Below are 14,222 nucleotides of genomic sequence, written 5' to 3' on the forward strand. Positions count from 1 at the left end.
CAAATAACATAAAAATTATTTATATTCAAGGGCACCTGGGTGGCTCAGTCAGTTAAGCCACTGTCTTCGGCTCAGGTCATGATCGCAGAGTCCTGGGATCCAGTCCCGCATCGGGCTCCCTGCTCAGCGGGGAGGCTTCTGTCTCTGCCTCTACGCCTGCCTCTCTGCCTGCTTGTTCTAGCTCTCTCTGACAAACAAAATCTTTATAAATTAGGAATAAAAAACAAAATCTTTAAAAAATATATACATATATATTCAATATCACCAAGGAAATGAAACTACAACAGGAATACCTTGAACTTTCCCCAGCACTTTAAGGTTTTCTTTCTCTTAGAAGGTTTTGGCAAAGGTAAAGACATTTCCTCATTCATTCACACAAGTCACATTCGCTGGGCACTGAGCTAGGAATGGCAGTGAACGAGGTCTCTGCCTTCAAGGACTGCTATTTCAGGTGTGGAAGAAAGGAGGACTACATGATAAGGCAGGAGGAAATAAATAATTACCCAATACTTAACTGTTTGTAAAAGCACTAATAAGTACACCTTCATTGCAGGGCAATATGGCAGGATCTATCAAAATGTTGTACTGGTAATTACATTTCTAGATATTTATCCTGCAGATATTCTCGCCCTTGCTTAAGCACAATATATGTGTACATGCAAGTTCACTGGAGTGCTGGGTTAATTCTGGAAGAAAAAAAAATGGAAACAAGCCTAATGTTCCTCAACAGAACAAATTACAGGACACTCACAAGATGGACCGTAATGTTAACTAGTCAAGATCAACTTTTGCTTTTTAGTTTTGTAAGGAAGAGAGTATGTAATTTGCTGAAAATACATAGAAGACCCCATTTCTTAGGTCAGGAAACAAAGGTGTTGGAGAGGATTCCAAGAAAGGGGAACCCTCCTGCACTGTTGGTGGGAATGCAAGCTGGTGCAGCCACTCTGGAAAACAGCATGGAGGTTCCTCAAAAAGTTGAAAATAGAGCTACCCTATGACCCAGCAATTGCACTACTGGGTATTTACCCCAAAGATACAAATTTACTGATCTGAAGAAGCATGTGCACCCGAATGTTTATAGCAGCAATGTCCAAAATAGCCAAACTATGGAAAGAACCTAGATGTCCATCAACAGATGAATGGATAAAGATGTGAATCTATATAGATAGATAGATAGATAGATATAAAGATAATGGAATACTATGCAGCCATCAAATATGGAAATCTTGCCATCTGCCAACAACGTGGATGGAACTAGAGGTTATTATGCTGAGTGAAACAAGTCAATCAGAGAGAGACAATTTTATGTTCTCACTCATATGTGGAATTTAAGAAACAAAACAGGATCATAGCGTACAAGAGGAAAAATAAAACAAGATGAAATCAGGGGAGACAAACCACAAGTGACTTTTTTTAAATTTGTTTTTAAAAGATTTTATTTATTTATTTGACAGACGAGATCACAAGTAGGCAGAGAGGCAGGCAGAGAGAGAGGGGGAAGCAGGCTCCCCCCTGAGAAGAGCACCCGATGTGGTACTTGATCCCAGGACCATAGGATCATGACCTGAGCTGAAGGCAGAGGCTCCAACCCACTGAGCCACCCAGGTGCCCCACAAGTGACACTTAATCATAGGAAACAAACTGAGGGGTTGCTGGAGGAGAGGGGGATAGAGGGGGGATGGGTAACTGGGTGATGGACATTAAAGAGGGCACATGATATAATGAGCACTGGGTATTCTAGAAGACTGATGAATCACTGAACTCTACCTCTGAAACCAGTAATACATTATATGTTAATAAACTGAATTTAAATTTTAAAAAGAAAAACTCCAGAAATAAAAATAAAATTTTTGAAAAATTAAAACAAGTTTAAAAAAACAACAAAATAAAGGGGCATGGACCACCTGGGTGGCTCAGCTGGTTAAGCATCTGATTCTTGATTTCAGCTGAGGTCATGATCTCGGGGTTGCGAGATTGAGACCTGAGGCAGGGCTCCATGCTGAACATGGAGCCTGCTTGGGTTTCTCCCTCTTCTTCTGCCCCTTCCCTGCCCCACTCATGCGTGTGGGCACAAGCAATCTCACTAAAAAGAAAAAGGTGGGGGGGGGCACACACATTTCTATTAAGTACGTATGCCTGTATGTCCATACAATTAAACATATGTGGGTTAATGTAGAACTAAGAAAAATCTGGGAAGTGAGATTATGTAAAACTTTCTAGAGTACAAATTCCTTTGGAATTCAAGAATGTGCCACTTTTTTACTCAGGAAAAGAAGGGGAAAAAAGCATTTAAAAAAATAATAATGTATTTAAGGATCATTTGGCTTACTCGGTTTATATTCCCAAACTTCAGGCTAAAAATTAATCTGGAAAGAAAACGTCAGCTATGGAGAGAGTTTAACAAGTAACCCTTTGCCTCAGCCCTTAAATTCAAAGTCATGGATATAACTGGGGAGAGGAGGCAACCTAACTGGGCTTACTACCTGCCGGACACTTGTTTACTCACTTGATTCTCGAGGCAACACACAAATGAAACATCCCAATTCCCTACAAGAGGAATCTGAGGCTTCTAGAGTTAAGTGACTTCCAGGGAATAGGAGCTGGTAAAAAGGCAGTGGCCGTCTGTCCTGGCCTGGGAGCAGGAAGACAGGATGTCCCTGCCCTGAGTTCTTATCTCTCTGGCCATTCCCTCAGGTCACTGTGGGTGGAGGGCGTGCGGGGAGGGAGGGGGTAAGGCAACTGATTAAAGTTTTCTGTTTAAGGAGGCCTTTTTTACCCGCTCCAGTCCTTCACAGTTATCTTCCTCATCCACCCTCAGAACGGCTGAGAAGGAGCAGGGAACCGGCCCGGCTCCCAGAAATGCCCAGCAGGGGGGGAAATAGTATCTCCCCTTCCAGAACTCCGTTTGTTATCACATCACACTATTCAACCACTCCCTAGGCTGGCCTAATTGTAAAACAGAGAAGAGAAAAGCAGATTTCACCTCTCTCAGCCTACCTGTGAAATGGGAATAATACCTTTTGAGAGAATTATTCAAGAGAGAATATCAGAAAACGTAAATTCTACAGGGCCAAACAAAGGATCACACGAAATGCTGAGGTCCTTGCACAAAGCTTTACTTGGCTGAGGATCCAAGCAAAGTAATCCCAATGAAACAGCTCCCATCAACAGAGAAAGGTCCACAAAGTTAAAGACAGTATTTTAACAACCTGTGTAGTAAACGTCTTCTCCCAGTTCTGTCCATTATCTTGTAGAGTGAATGAAGAATAGAAGGTTCAGAAGGCCTTCCTGGCTTTAATCTGTCCCAGAGCTACCACCTTGCAGTTCCAAAAGGTACAATTCTTAGTTCTAGAACCAACCCTGTGTTGTTAATCTTTGAATTAGGAAAAGGGTAAAAACAGTAAAAAATTTCAAAGTCCCAATTTGATGACCTTCTTAACTTCCAAAATGTTTATTTCCAAAATATCCTTGTTCACTTCCAAATATGCCATATATATATATATATATATATATATATATATATAAAACACATATATGCACACACACACACATGCATACATATATAGGGCATTAAAGTAAACAAGACAAGACAAAAAGGGTCTACTTTATTATTAATAATGGCCAATTTGTGACTTCTTCCTATGTGTTGGACACCATTTTTGGTGTTCTCCAGGAATTAACCATTTTACTCCACAGCAGCATTTACTCTGTAGAGATCTTATTTCCTTCATCTTACAAACGACAAATGGAAGACACTGAGAGGGTAAATGACTTGCCTAGGTGGCTGCCCAACAGCTCAGCCTCAGCAAGGCAGCTGGGGCCCTTAACCATCTGGTCTACCACTCCAGCCACACCATTCACACTTTTTGCGTTCCCTGAACCTCAGCCATCCTAAACCACTTAGGGTTCTCTGGACAGAGGATGCTTAACTGCACCCCCATTTCCCACCACCCCACCCCACTCTCTGCGCGTGCACGCACCCACACACACACACACACACACACACACACACACAGACTGCATTCTTGCTTTCACTGTGGCTTTTCTTCTCACTAAACCATCCTCTCCTTCCAAAGGACAGAAGTTTCATTCCATGAATGAATGAAAGTAAGATTTCTGTAAGAATCCATGACTACATTTAAGATCCCAGAGTTCTTTGGAAGGAGCCATTCTTAGGAAGCTGTTCCTTATCTCCAGCCAGAATTCCCCACACAGATTGCCTGGGGTTCTCTTTTCTCTCTTCTCCCTGACTCCTCCCCCACCGCACACTTCTAGCCCTTCCTGCTGGCTCCAGCTTTCAGGAAAGATCTGGCCAATGACAAAAAGGTTGCTCTGGGACGTTGCAGACCTCCACGCAACAGTGGGCCGGCCACCCCTTCCTTAGGACTCTATGTGCAAAAAAGAGGGCATACTTTGTTTTACACACGGTTTTCACCACATATACGGTTTTAACCACTGGGCTTGATGAGATAACACACTGGCCTGACTCTGCACTGAGAAGTGAACATCCGATGGTTTCAAGGTCTTACAGAACATCCCCTCATGTTTTCACAGAACTTTAAAAACACCATTACAAGGAAGAAGATATGGCAGGGCCTCATAGAAATAGTATAATAGACATCATAGAGCCAATGCAATAAAAAAAACAAATACTATTAACTGCTAACTCTTCAATTAACCAAAAAGGTTTTGATTGATGTGATAAAACTATTGTTTTCAACTGCATCAATGACCATTTGTCGTATGACATAGATGTACAGGTACCTTAAATAAGATAAGCTGAAAAAGATATTCAGTTCAGCATTATAAATAATAACAAAAAGGAAGGAGAGGAAAAAAATAAAATGGAAATAAAATAAGTCACGCTTACCGTTTAATTTTCTGAATTATCTATAGAGCACCTACTTCAGTGTCAAAGCACCAAGCTTAATGCTGGGGATACAATGTTTAAAAAATGACAGGGCTCTGGGCTCATAGAGTTTCCATTCTATTACTATGAGAGACAGACATTAAAATAATTACATTGGGTATTTTCTTCCAAGCAGTTACTGCCACTACGCTCTCCTAAATAACAAAAAGAAATAGCAAAATAATATGCAGACATTTTAAAATGACGGTAAAGCAGTTTTAATAATGACAGAAAAGGGGCAGCTGGATGACTCAGTTGGTTGGGCGACTGCCTTCAGCCGGGGTCATGATCTGCCTTCAGCCGGGGTCATGATCTGCCTTCAGCCGGGGTCATGATCCTCAAGTCAAGGGATCGAGTCCCTCGTGAGCCTGCTTCTCCCTCTGACCCTCTTCTTTCCCATGCTCTCCCCCTCTCTCATTCTCTCTCTCTCAAATAAATAAGTAAAATCTTTTAAATAAATAAATAAATAAATAATGATGGAAAATGAGGCAGCTGGGCGGCTCAGTTGGTTAAGTGGCTGCCTTCAGATCAAGTCCTGATCCCATGACCCCAGGCTCCTGGGATGGAGCCCCAAGGCTGAATCCCTGTTTCTCCATTTCCTTCTACCCCCTCTCTCTTCCTTTTTCCCCCTTCCCCTTTCCCCTGCTCATACCCTCTCTCTCCCCCTTCCTCTTCTCTCAAATAAATAAAATCTTAAAAAAAACTTTTAAAAAAATCTGAAGCCAAAAAAAAGTAAATGTTATTAGAAGACTAGTATTTAATGAAATCAAGAAACAATTTCATGAAGCATATGATCTCACCAATGTAAAAAAAGATATACAAAGGAGACTGAATGATTATAAAATCCATTTTTAAGAATGTAGGATTGAGATTAGCTAAGAAAAATGATGAAAGGAACTCCTACACTTGAATAGGGAAACAATTTCCAAGTCTCAACGAACAGTTCAATGTGAAATGGAGCAAGAATCAATGAGTACCAGGGTTACAGGACAAAATAACCCTACACGTTTCTGGACTAATACTTGAGAATACAGCTTTTTTCCATGTTCCAAAGTAGCATTTTTTTTTTTTTTAAAGACTTTATTTATTTATTTGTCATAGAGAGAGAAGCGAGAGCAAGCATAGGCAGACAGAGTGGCAGGCAGAGGCAGAGGGAGAGGCAGGCTCCCTGCCAATCAAGGAGCCCAATGTGGGACTCGATCCCAGGACGCTGGCATCATGACCCGAGCCGAAGGCAGCAGCTCAACCAACTGAGCCACCCAGGTGTCCCCCAAAGTAGCATTTTAAGCCAGTGAGAAAAGGATAAACTAGGCAATAACTAGTGGATTAACTATTTAGAAAAATAAAGTTAAACCTTTATATCACATCATAAATTCCAAATGCAACATGACAGGATAAATCTCATTGGTAAAGCTGAAATATTTATATTTTTATATTGTTATGTATATACATACATATATATTATGTAATAATAATTCAAAGTATCACTAAATACCTAATTACTAAGTTTCACAAAAACATTCCAAATGCACTTCAATGTTAAAATTTAGAAACCATGAAATGAAATTTAGGAAACTACTAAGCAATTCTACGGTGGGCACATATTCTTAGAATAGAAGAAAAACTATTTTTAAAAGACTGAAAGATTTTAGGGGTACTAGGTGGCTCAATCGCTCGCTAAGCATCTGCCTTCTGCTCAGGTCATGATCCTTGAGTCCTGGGATCAAGCCCCGCACTGGGCTCCCTGTTCGGCAAGAAGCCTGCTTCTTCCTCTCCCACTCCCCCTTGTGTTTGTTCCTGCTTTCACTGTCTGTCAAATAAATCAAATCTTTAAAAAAAAGATTTTATAAGACATTTCAAATTTTTACACAGAAAAAAGTCATGACATAGATCCTACAGTATGAATACAGTTATCACACAAAAAATATAGTTAAATGACCAGCAACCAACAAGGAAAAATGTCTGCAACACACAGCAACTAAAAGGTTGATAACTCTTCACATATGGTGTGCTCTTACAATCAACAAGATACAAACATCTCAACAGAAAAATGGGAAAGAACATGAACATTATTTGACAGAGAAATTTAGAAGATCAAGAAACCTATTTTAGAATATTTGACCACATTGGTTGATACATGCGAGTTTTTGAAAACCACAATGACAGAAACGCTGCTTTAAGTATTAGGTGTCACTACCCAGATGAAAAGCCACAATATCCAATATTGGGAAAGAGACAATAAAATGTGGCCGGATGGCTAGCACATGAGCCAGGGCATTCTGCTGAGAAAGCATTTTGGTAAAAATGCGTCCAAAGCCTTCAGTCCAGTAATCCCACTTCGAAGGTAATTTTTTATTATTATTTTTTAAATATTTTACACATAGACAACAACTCAAAGCTAAGTGTCCTTCCCATGATGCTGGAGAAAGCCACAGAGACCTATACCATGTGATACTGTGCACCCATTACAAAAATTTAAGTTCTCAAGGCATTTTGAGTGAAATGAGAAAAGCTCACAAATCTAATAAATGAAAAGACAACATACGTCTGGAGCAAGATCAGTTCTAAAAGATGTACATACAAATATACGTGGAAATCAGGTTAGCAGTGGTCCTCAGGTGAAATCAGAAGAGATTTCAATTTTTTTCCCTTCTCATCTTCTTTCTTACACATGTCTAAATCAACCATAATGAGCATGTTACTTCAATGATCAGGAAAATGCAACTTAAAAAATATCTAAAGTAAATACACCAAACTGACAAAGGGTGGTTAAGACCATAAGGCAACTCGTTTCCTCTGTTTTAACTTTTCTATACTGAGCAAAGGAGAAACTGTTAAAAGGTCTAGCGTGAGGACTGCCACACATGGTCCAAGGTTGGCTGATTATAGGGAGGAGAGGAGGAAGGAAGGCAGGGAAGGCAGGCCCAGCAGGCAAAGGCCTTGCAGAGGAGACAGGAGGTGGAGGTGGGTGCACACTCAGTGCCCCCCGCAAGCCACGGAGCCCCAGACCACTCACTCACTCCTCAGCACCGCAGGACCGAGCCAGGAACAAGACCTTGGAGCTCAGTGATCTGTGAGCATCAGCCCATCTCTTCAGGCTACCTTTAGGCAAAAAAGCAGAGGCCCAGAGAGGAAAGCCAAGCTCCACAACTTGATACATGTGACCTCCTGTGATCCAGAAAGACAACTGCCGACGCTGCTCCATAGACACGCACAGAGGCACAGTGGCACAGAGCCACAGAAGCACTCCTCCACAGGGCCCGAGTCAGGGGCCCCACTGCTAACCAAGTGTGGGCTTGGCCACTAGCTGTGGCCACAGAACCACCTGCCCTTCCGCTGGGCCATGCCAACCACGGGAGGGGGCTGATTCATCCCCAGGAGGACGCAGAGCCACCTGCTACCTCAGAGCTGGTTCCCTGTGCAGAAGGCCGCCAGCCCACAGAGGACAAGCCTGATGATCCAGCTGGATTTCCAGCCCCGGCAGGCTCTCCGCATGAGGGCCTCCACGTCCTACAGAAAGGCGCCAGCCAAACTGCTCCCACACGGCAACTTCCCTACAACTCAGCACGACCCTACAAAGCGGACCACTGTCCCCCAGCCCCTTTGCTCTGCCTGTTTAAAAACATGCGGGCAATTAAGCCACTTGATGGTAGAGCGTCTACGAGGTGACCTGGGAAGGGAAGTACATAAACACATCCACACGATCACACAGAAACCACAAAAACGCCATCTGTTAGAAGGACACTGATCCACGTGTCCTGATAAAGGGAATCACCAACTGAACAGCCATTCTCATAGCAGGCACTTGAAACAGCTGCATTCTTTCAAATGTCACAAAATCACACTTCTCAGTTTACACAAATACCTAGGCACAGAGTAAAAAGAAAGGCAGCTCCAAGTCCTGGTGTGAGATCCAAAAAGCAAAGCCAGTGCCTCTTGTGTGAGGACACGGTGGGTGATCCTATAACCACCGCCCCATGGGGCTTCTGCCTGGGTGCACATGGAACCCAGCCCCCAAGCTGCCTGAGGATGGGCCGACCTTCCCACCACTGCCCGCTGCAGCTCTGGGAGACAGAACAGACCTCCCGTACCTAGGGTGCTCCATCCACATCCAGGAAAGGACACTGGTCATGGTCACAGTCAACAGCAATTCTAACAACTGCTGCTGGTCACCGAGCCTCTGCCCCGTGGAGGGCCCATGCAATAACTATTATCTCTATTACCCACGGCTGGCCTGAGGGCCTCTACAGCTGAGAGATCCACTTTTCAGACAAGGACGCAGAGGCTCAGGTAAGTGTCCCCACTGGGACACAGAATCTCTCTGACACGCAGTCTCCTTCCCAGCTAACCCCACCATGATCAGGTAAGGAAGCCCCCCACGCATCATCCAGGTCGACTCCCCACTCCTGCTGGCAGGTGGCCCCAGCACGGCGGCCACTACCTTGGTTGAGATAGGTCAGAGTCTCCTCATGCAGCTTCACGGCAGGGGACGTGGCCGCGCACAACACATACTGCAGGGGCGGCAGGCGGGCGTCGTTCTCGGGGGACAGCTGGGGCTCCTCTTGCTTGAAGATGGGCAAAGCGAGCACATCACTGCAACACACAGGAGGGAGCAGTCAGGAGCAGAGCCCCACGGAGCCCAGGCGCAGAGACAGAGAGCCAAGTCAGAGAAGTGGGTCCTGACCTGGGGCATCGAGGGCAACACACCGAAACCCATGGCAGCATGCTTGTGGGGGGCGGGGGGTGCCCCCAGACCTCATGCAACACCAGTGTCCCCAGAGCCAGGACACTCAAGGGCCCTCCAGAGATTTACTGAATCAAATCAAGGAGGCAAAAATGCAAAGTTATCTGGTATCTACAAATTACAGAAATCTCTGTGACAAAGGGCCTGGCAGCAATGGAGTGAACCTGAAATGCCACGTGGTTTCCATCCACAAGAGACTGCTCATTATGTAGTCCTGCTCTCAGCTTAAAAATCTGAACAGAAGTTTTCATTTTTTTTAAGTAAACTCTTCTACTCCTTGGCGGCTTCTCAGACCAATTCAATCCTGTCCTCAGGGCTCTCTGTAAACTATGAAAATATATTTCGCTCACGGGGCTGTGACAGCTCACCACCTACAATCTTCAAAAAAAAGGTGGGGGGTAGAGTTAGCCCATAATCCTGATTTTAATGGTCATACTAGTATCTCCTAAATGCAAAACCAGGTGTAAAGCCCTTGGATTTAATTATTTTCTTATTCACATGCAAAGTATCAAGATGCTCAGAGATACTTTTCCTCCACCTCTGAATACTCCCCGCCATAGCCCCCCCCCCCAAAAAAAAATCAGCCTCACACCAGCCTAGGAGTTGTTTCTAGATGAACTTTTTTTTAAAAGCCCTTGCAAGGGAAGAAGAAATTCCTGGGGCGCCTGGATGACTCAGTGGGTTAAAGCCTCTACCTTCAGCTCAGGTCATGATCTCAGGGTCTTGGGATCAAAGCCCGAACCTGGCTTTGCTCAGCAGGGAGGCTGCTTCCTCCTCCCTCTCTGCCTACCTCTCTACCTACTTGTGATCTGTCTGTCAAGTAAATAAATTTAAAAAAAAACTTTAAAAATAAAAAAAATATTTTTTTAAGGAAATTTCTGATAACAGGAGTGACCTGTGAGCAGGAAAGGCTTTTGTTTAAGACCTCTGTATTACAAGCAGTGTAGAAACAGATGCCCCGAAAGTCCTGGTCCCCTTATCTTGATAACCCTCCTCCCTCTCAGTGTCCCCAGTTATGAATCAGATTCACCGACCCCACTGCACTATATAAACAGGAGTCACTGGTACAGTCTGTTCCTCTTACAACACAATTAATCAGTAGTCTCTAAAACACAAACCCGGCACACACCCCAGCAATCCTAAACAATTCTCAGAAGTGCAACTCTGGCTTGGAGCACACCTGGAAACTCTGTGTGGGGGCTTGCCCCTGCCTACCATCTCTGGCCCAAAGACAGAAGCAGTGCCATCTCGGCTCCCCTCACACTGCCCCTTCCTTTTGCCACACTGGTGCACACTCCCAGCCCAAGTGGTTATCTAGGAACACCGGAGAGGCAGGCAGGCCTACTCACCTGGGGGTTGCATAATTTCATGTTTGCCCAGACCGTGTTAAGTTAATATGCCATGGGCTGCCTTTAAATTAAAAAAGAAAAAGAGGGGTGCCTGGGTGGCTCAGTGGGTTGGGCCACTGCCTTCGGCTCAGGTCATGATCTCAGGGTCCTGGGATCGAGTCCCGCATTGGGCTCTCTGTTCAGCAGTGAGCCTGCTTCCCTTCCTTTCTCTCTGCCTGCCTCTCTGCCTACTTGTGATCTCTCTCTGTCAAATAAATAAATAAAATCTTTTAAATAAATAAATAAATAAGAAAAAGAAAGAAAGAGAAAGAAAAAAGAAAAGAGAGAGAAAGAAAAGTAGGGGTGGTAACAACCATCACTTAACAGTAATTTCTTTCAAGCCTGGCATCCTTATTTGCCAAGGAGTAAAAGTCACAAGAACATCAAACAGAAAAAGGTAAGAAAGGAGTGAAGGCCACTATGTGGGTAACAGGAGACAACTTGCAGAGGTTTCAGGGTAGGAGATCACCGAAAATAAAATATATAAACCAAGGAAAAGGACAACGACTCTCACTCTAGAGTTGGGGGAACCAGTGGCATATTAGCTGACCCTCACTTTGGCCTTCACTAAGGTCAGCCTCTAAAAGGATGAAAACCCCAGTTTCCAAGACATGGAATAATTTTTTTTTTTTTTTTTAAATAGCATGGACCAAATATTTCCTTATCCATGGTCCCTAAATGTGTATGGCTTTCTGGCACCTTTCACCCCAACTGCCACCCACCTCCCAAACCCTGAAACAATATCAAAATCCTAAAAAGGTATCTAAGGAATTCCAGAGACCAATTTCCATTTCAGAAGCAGAAGCACCTCCCATAGAGGGGAGAACTATTCCCCCTAATGGGATGACATTTTAAGTATCCAGGAAGTTTTAAATACACTCACATTCCACTCAAGGTCACCTTCAAAATCATTTTTTAAGATATGGCAACATATTTAATGGCCACAAACTAAAATTTAGGCAAAACCACAACCACAAACCATCACACAGTACAATAAAAACGGACCCCACTGTAGCATTTCATGCAGGTGAACAGACACAATTTTCTGCAGAGACTAACTTCTGCCCCTTGAAGTTCTGACATCCCCCAGGAGTAGCTTCCCTCTGGTTGACATTTCCATGGTCTGCAGGGAAGGCCATCATTCCTTAATTACGACTGAGACTTATGCCACCTCCTATTACTCAGGCCCATGAATAAAAAGGAGAGGACACATCAATTAAATCCAATCATTTCTCTGCTTCTGAAAGAGGAAGTCTTCAGAGTGGACTAGGGGACACATTACTTATCAGAAGCCAGAAGCCAGGATTTCCAAATAACGTGTACTGCTAAATCTGAGTGGGAACTTCTTAGGAAGGAAAAAAAGGTGGTGGGGCACTCAGAACGGCTCTCACTTCGGGGCTTTCGCACCAGTGATTCCTTCCACCTCACGATTTACTTTCTGAGTCCATACCAAATGCCCTTTGGGTTAAATTAGGCACATTTCGTAAACTGTGACTAGGATGGAAATAAAGACAGGCTAAAGCTGGTTCAGGCGAGTTCAGTAAATGAAATGACTGCCCATTAGTGCCCAGCCAGCTGCAGAACAGGGAAAAACAATCCTCCAGGAACTGAAGCTAACGGGGCTCCGACTTCCTTAAAGGGGAGACGACAGAACTTTGAAAAACAAGCAGGACTTACTTTTCCCTTTGAAGAGCACTAGTCAAGTCCCTGCAGAAGAAGAAAGATTTCCATCAAGGGCAATAAAGGGGCAGGCCCCAGGCCAATACAAGTATCCAAGACCACCTGGAGAGGGGGCACGCTGTCCTTCCGAGCCCCCGCCCGCCGGCCCGCGGACCTGAAGCGCAAGGTCGGCCCTCGCCACTCACTCGCCCCCCTCGGCCCGCCCAAGGACACCGGAGAGGGCGTGCGGCTCGGAGAGAGACCGGGGCAGAGAGGGGCAAAGAGCAGGAGCTAGACCTCCCCGCGACGGGCAGCGGACTGATGGCAAAAGTTTCCTCTCCTCCGATGCGAGCCGAGAGAGGAGAGACGGGGGTTGGCGGACCGGCCGGGAAGCTGCGGACAGCAGGTGTGTGCTCCGCGCCCGACAGGGTGGTCAGGAGAGGACGGGTGCCCCCGGGGTCCCTCCCAAGGCGGGTCCCTGGGGGATGTCCCTTCTAGTCCCCCAAGGGCTGATAGCCGGGGGGAGGGGGGGCGGCGCGGAACTCAGCGAGGGCGCTCGGGACCCGGGACCCTGCGGCTCCCGCCCCGCCCCGGGACGTCCGACCGCGCCCCGTCCAGTCCCGGCGGCGCGGCCCTTACCGCAGGTAGCTGCCGGAGTTGTGCTGGTTGTAGTGCTCGGGCTGCGTGTGCCAGAACAGCATGGCTGCAGCTCCGCGTCCGCCGCGCCCCACGCGTGGCAGCGAAGCAGCCGCGGGCCCAGCCGACCTCTCCCAGTCTCCTGGAAGCCGCGCTCGAAAGCCGCACCGGCCCGGCGCATTTATGGACGGCCTGGGGGCGGGGCCACGGCCGGCCCCACCCACTCGGGCCGCGCGGCGGGGCGGGGGCCTCCTGAGGCGGCGCACCTGGCCGACCCGCTCCCGCGCGCCCTTCCCGGGAGCGAGCGCGCCTCTCCGCTGCGGGACGGGAGAAGGCGGCGCGGACTAGGGCTGCGGCCCCGCCTCTTCTCTCGCCCCCAAGGGTGGGGCCCAGATGACCCTCACCGCGGCCCCGACGACCTCCCGCGTTTCAGCCGCGAGGCGTCCTTGACTCTGCGTCCAGTTGGGTCCCCACTGCGGCCCCGCAGCTGGGAAGTGGCTGCCCTGCGCTTGAACGTTAGGGACCCCGGATCAGGCACTCTCCGCCCCCTTCCCAGTCTCTCGTTTTCTCATTTCACTTTGCATTCTCTGAAATCGCGGTACTTTTTATGTTTGTTCATGGATTGCCTTTTCCACAAGAATGTAAGCTGCAAGAGGGCAAGGCTTGGACTCCAATTCATCGGAATTTCCCACTGCCTAGGAATATGCTTGGGACATAGTAAGTGCTCCATAAATATTTGTTGAATAAATATGAAAAAAGGAATGCGTTCATTGAATAATCAGAGAAGGCTTCCTGAAGGAGGTGACATGGAGCCAAGGCCTTACAGACTTGGAGGAAGCATCTCTCTGAACATCTGGAGGGAAAGTGGGTCCAGTCCCTAGTAATT

At 46.1% G+C, this 14,222-nt stretch overlaps 1 protein-coding gene across 3 annotated transcripts in view; it reads right to left on the reverse strand.

The window, feature by feature from the left end:
• The window catches only part of TFCP2L1 (transcription factor CP2 like 1), a 63,593-nt gene extending 50,120 nt beyond the window's left edge, over positions 1 to 13,473 (reverse strand). Inside the window, exons 1-3 of one of the 3 annotated variants that reach the window (XM_044242641.1) lie at positions 13,340 to 13,473; positions 12,719 to 12,748; positions 9,351 to 9,502 (exon numbers count right to left, since the gene is read on the reverse strand). In XM_044242641.1, coding sequence (XP_044098576.1) covers positions 9,351 to 9,502; positions 12,719 to 12,748; positions 13,340 to 13,401 — 244 coding nt within the window. In that variant the 5' untranslated portion in view covers positions 13,402 to 13,473. Of the gene's footprint in view, positions 1 to 9,350; positions 9,503 to 12,718; positions 12,749 to 13,339 lie in introns of those variants that run through there. The other 2 variants (XM_044242642.1, XM_044242643.1) reach the window with 2 other exon arrangements.
• Between the last annotated feature and the right edge of the window lie 749 nt (positions 13,474 to 14,222).

The sequence above is a fragment of the Neovison vison genome, chromosome 3 (genome assembly GCF_020171115.1).
Source record: "Neovison vison isolate M4711 chromosome 3, ASM_NN_V1, whole genome shotgun sequence".
Classification (NCBI taxonomy): domain Eukaryota; kingdom Metazoa; phylum Chordata; class Mammalia; order Carnivora; family Mustelidae; genus Neogale; species Neogale vison.